This window comes from Zalophus californianus, chromosome 13 (assembly GCF_009762305.2).
Source record: "Zalophus californianus isolate mZalCal1 chromosome 13, mZalCal1.pri.v2, whole genome shotgun sequence".
Classification (NCBI taxonomy): domain Eukaryota; kingdom Metazoa; phylum Chordata; class Mammalia; order Carnivora; family Otariidae; genus Zalophus; species Zalophus californianus.
The window spans coordinates 36994754-37002868 of NC_045607.1; the positions used below are offsets into that span (position 1 = coordinate 36994754).

Below are 8115 nucleotides of genomic sequence, written 5' to 3' on the forward strand. Positions count from 1 at the left end.
TGCTAGCAGGATGCAGAAAACCCAGGATGGAGAGAAGCATGAATGTGTTCCTCCTCTGAATGGTGACTCTGGGCCTATTAGATGAGGACCCAGCCTCTGTTGTGGCCCCCAAAGTGAGAAGATACAAGGCCCAGGCCTGATGAGCCAACACCCTCCAGCTGTTTTCCCAAAGCATCCCCAAAGACCAAAGGAGATTTGTGACAGGCACATCCTCCCTGCCTGGTGAGAGTTGGGCAGACAGCCACAGAGCAAGGAGATACAGGGGAAGGGGGGGCAGCATGAAGGGAATGACCCAGAAAGGTCACAGCAGCATCACGTGGGAAGCCAAGGTTAATGTACACACATCCTGACTTAGGTGGAACAGGTCCTTTCCATGGTCCCCTAAGGCTCCTACCTGTCCCAGAGCAGTGTGAGTTCATAGTGCTGACTAAAGTCCTACAACAAAGGGTTGAGGGCATAAAGATGAGCTGGAACAAACACCTTCAGGATTCTCAGTTTTCAGCAAAGTCAAGAGCTGAGAGAGGACAGGGTCAGAGCCTGTGACTCACACAGGATGTTGTTGAAGGATGAAGCCTTGTTCATCCCATCCCATAACCCTAGCACAAGCCCCACCTTCCAGCTTTCCCTAGGCTCAACAGAAGTTAAAATCAGAATAAATGGCCTCATGGAGGACAGAAACTCAAGAATTTACAACTCCAGAATTGGTGGTAGATGCTAGGAATGTATCAGTGCTTGCTCGGAAACTCTGGAGTTCACCTCTGGCCCTCTGAAATAACATGTCATGGTGAAAGGTTCTGACCTTCTGGAGCCCTTCCCTCGACCTCTGCCGAGGACACCTAAGAATTCTATGGAGAGAATTTCAGGCAACTGACTACCTGTGATGGAGGAAAGTGGCTTCTCCACAAAATCACTCCTCTTGTCCAACACTGAGTGCTAGAGGATAGAGACCATGACTGCTTCATTTTTGTACCTGCGTACCACAGCCCAGCCAGGCACAGCAGTGAACACAGAATGAGAACAGGAATTCTGCACCACGTGAGAGGAGGCTGGGCTTCTGCTCTTTCCCAGCCATCCAAAGCCTAATTTTCCACCTGGGTCAGGGGCCCATGGCAGAGGCCAGGGCTGTCAGAGAATGAAGAACAAGAATAGTTGCTGCGTCCAATGCAGGAAGAGGAAAGAAGGGAAGACCGCCTGGACTTCAGGTGGGGAGATGAGGAAGGAACACAGTGCAGACATGTAAGGTGCTGGGGGACACAGAGGACAAGAGCCCTATGGCTCTGGCTGGGCCTGCCGCGGACTGTTCATTCCTATCCCCAGAGACAGCGAGGCCGGGACCCTGAATACTTGGTCTGGATGAGAGCATGAGGAGGGAAAGGAGGCCTGGGAAGGGGCCAGAGGGAGATCTCTGTTTCCAGAAGGAGGGGTGGGCCCTGCCAACTGCCCCCCCTTTCCCGCCTTGCCCCTCTTCTCCACTGTAACTTCTCTGGGTCTGTGGCCAGGCAAGGAGCGCACTGGGGGCTTTCCAGAGTGTATCGCTCCCAAGGTCGAGCCTGCTACAGAGGCCACAGGGGCAGGACCCTATGCAGGCAGCTGGACCCGTGGGAATCCAGACAGCGGGAAGGGAACGGAAGCCATTCCTTGCGGTAAATGATGCTGGCAGCTGGGGAGTGTCAGGGGAGAGGGGCAGGGTAAAGTGAGAGGCCGGAGCAGAATCCCACACATAGTCAAAGGCACATGGACACACACATCCAGCCACACAGATGCATAAACACAAAGACACAAATTCAATGTTGCCACTCCAAAACTAGTTCAGGGTACCCGGAGACATGTCCAGGAAACACACCTACGTAGGCTCAAGAACACCCTGAGTCAGACGTGCAGGAGCAGAGCTGGCACAGGCACACATGCCGGCACAAAGACAGTCTCCACATTTGCAAACACATACAGACCATCTTGCAGACCTACAAACACAAATACAGGCCAAATTCATCCCTCAAAGTTGCTCTCCTCCATAAAGCTCCTAGGCCACCTTCAACCAGGCCTGTCTTTCCCTCCTCTAAACCCTGCTTTCTAACTTCTGTCCCATTGCTTGTCCTTTAGTAAGGACAGTCTTGGATTCACATGCATACCTCTGGTCTCAACAACTTGGTTGTGGGCTTCAAAGAAATGACAAGATCAGCAAGTGAGTCCACTGCCCTCTTCGGCAGCCCCATCCCTCACCTATACACCCATCTCCATCCCCAGGAGTGTCCCCAGTTTACTGCAAGGTCCGGACCCCCAGCCTCTCAGCAGACACAAACCCTAAGGGAAGAATAAAGCAGACCTTTCAAAATAATGCTGGTGGGTATTACCTCCCAAAATCTTTACCTTGCCTTATGCTTACCACTGTCTACCTCCAATCTGTAACCAACTACATCAAGGCTATTCTAGGCAGTTACCTAACCCTAGATAGCTATACACTGAGTAATGTCTGCACCTCCACTAGTCCCACAAATATCACACACTTATGACAGTATGGGTTATCTGCACTCCAGGAACTCAGTAGCTCCTTCAGTAACACCTGCATAGTCATCAGAGCAGGATGTCCCTGGAGGGCTCAGTGTTCAGCTGGGAACCCAGGAGCACCAAGGTGCCAAGGCCTTTTGACCCTTGTTAGACAGAAAAGCCTACGGGGGCCCAGCCCACTCCAAGCCCTGTTCTGGAACTAGCCCAGCCTCTGAGCTCAAATTCCCACTATACCCCTTCCTGGCTCCTTAATGTCAAGCTGGGAGCATCTGTTGCCCTGGAACTCCCATCCAGGTAGGAGTAAATGTGCCTAGGACTGGGGGCTGAAGGGATGTGGGGATTCCAGACTCTTGCAACAATAATACCTAGGAGTTCTACCTCAGAGCCTGGCCTAGGTGTCTCTCCTAAATAGATAAGTGGATCTACTGACATTGGAGGAGAATAAGGGTGAATTAGCACACCTCTCTCCCCCTACTCCAGGATCTCAATCTAGTGAAAGGATATATTCACAATGAACTCATCAACAGAGATAAAGCTGAAGTCAGCCATTGTACCTCCCTAATCCACTTACCCCTCACTTCTGAACACCAGGCACCAGAACCTCTAGTATAGGACTCCTCTGCACCCCAGCCACCCTAGAGATTGTCAAACACTACTTAGGCTCTGTCAGGAGTTCACCAAACCAAAATCTTCACCCAACAGTTGCAACCCTTGGGTGGACACTCACAACTCAGACATTAGCTATCCAAGCTTGTGACCCCTTCCCCAACGTCTACATCCAGCCTGGCCTGGGGACCAAAAGATGGGCTTGGTTCAGGGCTACAAGCTCCAAAATATGCACAAGGTGCTTGAGAAATTAACAAAATCAGTTCTAACCTCTAGAAAAACAAGTGGTAGTGATTGTCAAGAACTGTGCAGGGGCTGGGATTTTACTCTATTTTTTAAAAGGATTTATTTATCTATTTTAGGTGGGGGAGAGAGCACAAGTTGGGGGAGGGCCAGAGGGAGAGAATCTCAAATAGACTCTGCGCTGGGCATGGACCCTGATGCGGGGCTCGATCCCAGGACTCTGAGATCATGACCCCAGCCAAAATCAAGAACCAGACACCCAACCAACCAAGCCACCCAGACATCCCTAGATTTTACTCTGTTTTAAAGTTAGCAAGATATTCTATTACTGCTTCGTGAATGCTGGCAGAAGACACAAGACTCCTCGGTGAGTTATCAAGGATTTTATTACTCACAGAACAGCCACAGCAAGAGCTTTAGCATGTTTTTTTGTTTTGTTTTGTTGTATCAGTTCCCCATGTCTATCAAATGCCTTGGGTGTGGCACAGGATGTATGACCGGTGCCTACTCATACAGTGGGCTGTGTTACAGGAGAAGAATGCTAAGGTTTGGGGTTACACTCCTTTTATAGGAAGAAAAAGCAAGTCTGATCTTTGTCTAGGGAGAAATGTTTCCTTATCTTTCAAGGTTGCTTGTTGTAAATACAATTCTGAGAAACGGCCTGGAAAGCAGTCAGTGTCCTACATTCTTGGCATACCCAGTAAAAACATTCAGGGATGCAAAGAGCCCATAGTAGGTTGTCTCTCTCAACCATAACTAGCAATGGTTAAAAACAAATGAATGGTGAGAAAAAAAAAAGTGCTTTCTATGTCCTGGAATAAGTCCTAGGAGAGATACCCAGGTTAAAAAGAAAATCAATTCAGAAATACCCCACAAATTATGCTTAATGATTACTTTTTTAGCTGATAAGTAGAATTGGGGTTTTCTGTGTCCTTATCAAAGAAGAAAAGAGAGATAGAAGATATTATCATGGAGACAACATGAATGTTGAAGAATCTGTGGTAACTTGAGAAGGGCTTGAAAAAAAAAACCTTCAGGGGTCAGGGGCAAGTGGTGGTAAATCCCAATGGGACAAGAAAGTAGAATAGGCCCGGGTGCCTGGGTGGCTCAGTTGGTTAAGCGACTGCCTTCAGCTCAGGTCATGATCCTGGAGTCCCAGGATCGAGTCCCGCATCGGGCTCCCTGCTCAGCAGGGAGTCTGCTTCTCCCTCTGACCCTCTTCCCTCTCGTGCTCTCTATCTCTCATTCTCTCTCTCTCAAATAAATAAAATCTTAAAAAAAATAAATTAAAATAAATAAAAAAAAAGAAAGTAGAATAGGCCCATTTAGTCAAACAAAATGGAAGAAATGAGAACAGATGACAACCTAAACCTTTCCTTGGTACTCTTTGTGGCTAAAGAGTACCAAGGTGGCTTCTCCCATGTTCCCAACCCCTGGTGTTCGTGCTTTGTGTCATCCCATCCTCTTGAGTGTGGACAGACCTGTGATTTAATTGTAATTAACAGAATGATGGAAAAAGTAATAGGATGTTACTCTTGTACTTATATTACATTATATAAGACTGTCTTCTAGCATACTTATTCTAAGACTCTCCTTTCTGGCCTGATAAAGTGGCCTCGTTGGGAAAGTCCATGTACCCTCTAGGAACTGTAAATGGCCTTTAGATGCTGAGTGTGGCCTCCAGCTAAGAGTCAACAAGAATCCAGTGTCCTTGGTCATATGACTGCAAAGAAATGAATTCTGCCAACAACCTGAGTGGGCTTGGAAGATTCTTCCCCATTCAAGCCTCCAGATAAGAACACAGCCCAGCGAATACTTTATAGTCTTGTCAGACCATAAACAGAAGACTAAGCTGGAATTCTGACTCACAGAGACTGTGAGATCATAAATTGTGTATTATTTTAAGCCACTACATTTGTGGTAACTTGTTGCAGAGTAATAGAAAACTAATACACGGGGTGCCTGGGTGGCTCAGTCGTTAAGCATCTGCCTTTGGCTCAGGTCATGATCCCAGAGTCCTGGGATCGAGCCCTGCATCGGGCTCCCTGCTCGGCAGGAAGCCTGCGTCTCCCTCTCCCACTCCCTCTGCTTGTGTTCCCTCTCTTGCTGTGTCTCTCTCTCAAATAAATAAAATCTTTAAAAAAAAAAAAACTAATACACTGCTGTAGCCATGAAAGTAAAAGTGTCTGACAGTAAGGTATATGTGGGCAGCATGCAGTTTGTGTGGGTACAAGGCACACCCATTCTCTGCAGAGCACTTGCTTAAAGTTCAGTGAGATTATTTACAAGAGCAAATAGAGTTAGGATGAAAAGGGGGCTGTTTCACAGTATGAGCTTGGGAAGACACAGGGAAGGAGAAGGCATTTAGGTAACTCCTCTCCCTCAGCTCATTCTATAAAGACACATAGCTGTGGAGAGTCTGCAACCTTCCTAACAGGCTGGAACCATCTCATCCTACATATTAAATGTAAATTACCCTTTTGTGCCTTCATTTGATTTTTGATATGGGAATAGCAGATATCTGTGAAAGGCTCAAAGATATAACAGTGATCTTGTAGACGATGGGGAGGGATGTCCCCCAGGAAGTAATAAAGTAAAAGAAACCTCTGAAAAGGGAAGTGGAGAAAACAACCCAAATCAGTAAGTTTCACAGGTAGAAACAGGAGCTCCAGATTTTCTTTGGGTTCAGGAAGGAGGAACAATCAGAATAGTTCTCATTGCTTTACACAGAACAAGTGTTGAATAAATCTTTCTTACAGAAATACTGCAAAGATGGTTGGAGGAAGCAAAGAGTTTGAGATCACAGTGTCAGTATCCTCTCTATAGTTCAAAGTGGGCCATAAGGGTCTGAGAAGACCAATTCTTTAGAACTTGTTTCTAGAAACAGTGTAATCGTGAACTCATCATATCCACTGTGCTTCCTCAGAGACGGAACCTGATTGGTGAGTTGCAGTTAGCAGGGATGATGATAGGTAACCAATACTACAGAAGTGGGTCATTTCTTTGATCACAGGAGAGAGCTACCAAATTTGTAATTTGGCCAGTTTCCATATCATATCACATTTCTTTTGGATATATACTGAAGAGTAGAAATGCTGGGTCATATGAAAATTCTTTTTAGATTTTTGAGGAACCATGAAACACTTCCACAGCAGCTGCATCACTTTACATTTCTACCAGCAATGTACCAGCATCCCAATTTCTCCATATCCTCCCATTATTTTCTATTTTTGAGAATAGTGCTGGTTAGCCATTTATGTATCTTCTTTGAAGAAACGTCTATTCACATCCTTTCCTTTTTTTTTTTTTTTTTAGAGCCGAGAGGTCTCAAATTTATTACTGAACCAACCTACTGGTGCAGAGGAATAGTCAGAGAGAAAAATCATTTCCATGATAAGACAAGTCTATGGCCAGGTAGGAAGGATGTTTACAGAATGATAGAACACATGATCTTTACGCAGCTTAATTAAATATGTATGCCAATTAGGTGTGTCATCTCATGACGTGTGACGCCTTACAGACCCAGGTTGGTTCTTCTCCAGTGCCTCCTTTTGGAGTTGTACCTGATCTTATTACCAGTTTTCATCCGAATCCACTGGGGAATGGGACGATTCTGCTTTTGTTTCTTGGCCAGGAATCGCTTGATTCTGAAAGTCTTGTGAGAAGACATGGCGAGAAGCAGCCAGCCACGCAGAGCAGGATGGCGGCGAAAAAAAGCCACATCCTTTCCATTTTTGAACTGAGTGTAGTTGTTGTTGTCGTTGACTTGTAGGAGCTCTTTATACATAGTAGATATTAATTGCTTACTAGATATATGATTTGCAAATATTTTCTCCTATTCCATGGGTGTCCTTTCACTCTCTTCAGTGAATCCTTTGATGCACAAGTTTAAATTTTGAGGAGGTCCATTTTTCTATTTTTTCTCTTGTTGTCTGTGCTTTTGATGTTATACTTAAGAAACCATTGCCAAATCCAAGGTTGTAAAGATATTTCCCTGTTTTTTTCTAAGAGTTTTATATAATTTTACCTTTTAAACTTAAGCAAACATACATTCTTTCTTCTCTCTTTGATATCTCTTCCCAAAAAAACCCCCGAAAAACAGATTTCAGGATTCCAAGCTTTGTGACCTTTTTCAAATTGCTTAAAATCTCTGAGTCTCAGTTTAAGTAAAGGGATAATTTCACAAGATTGTTTTAAGAGTTATATGTTTAAACATAGTATAGTGCCTAGCACACTGGAGCTCAATAATCCCATGCATTCTTCTTCCTTCAAAGGACTTTCTCTTCCAGGACCTGCCAGCATCAATTATTCCACCCGATCTTAACGGCTTGCTTGTGGACAGTCAAGCCCCGGACCCCAAGTCTCCTATCTTTGCTTCAGAGGCCTCACCGGTCCTCCCTTCCCTTAATGCCCTTTGCTCTAATAGAAGTTCCTGCCTCCACAAAAATCCAGCTTGGAGACAACCTGCGCTACCACGGAGAATAAAATTTCGAATGGGGTGGGGGTTGGAAGGGACAAAGGCAGCAGTCCCGCAGGGCCCCAGCCTCTCGGCCACCTTGGAGGGACGCAATTTAGGGCACACTGAGCCCTAGAAAGGTCAAGGCCAAAGTCCTGTGGGCATATGGGGAATTACTCCTGGCCTAGATCCCGTGGCAGGCTCCTCTCCTTCCTGTCAGAGGTTCCTTCCAGGCAGTTCTAGGGCACAGTCTAAAGTATTCCTTTATACAGGGGTCCTCTGTGGGCTCCATCTCCACCGCGCAG

At 46.0% G+C, this 8115-nt stretch overlaps 1 protein-coding gene across 1 annotated transcript; it reads right to left on the reverse strand.

Annotated features, from left to right (window-relative positions):
* Nucleotides 1-6853: 6853 nt before the first annotated feature.
* LOC118356230 (60S ribosomal protein L39-like) lies at nucleotides 6854-7156 on the reverse strand. The gene has a single exon (XM_035723797.1). The coding sequence runs from the start codon at nucleotides 7139-7141 to the stop codon at nucleotides 6869-6871; it is 273 nt and encodes a 90-aa protein (XP_035579690.1). The 5' UTR covers nucleotides 7142-7156; the 3' UTR covers nucleotides 6854-6868.
* Nucleotides 7157-8115: the final 959 nt, after the last annotated feature.

Excerpts from the sequence above, each read along its gene's own strand:
- LOC118356230 (XM_035723797.1), bottom strand. The coding sequence starts at position 7,141 with ATGTATAAAGAGCTCCTACAAGTCAACGACAACAACAACTACACTCAG.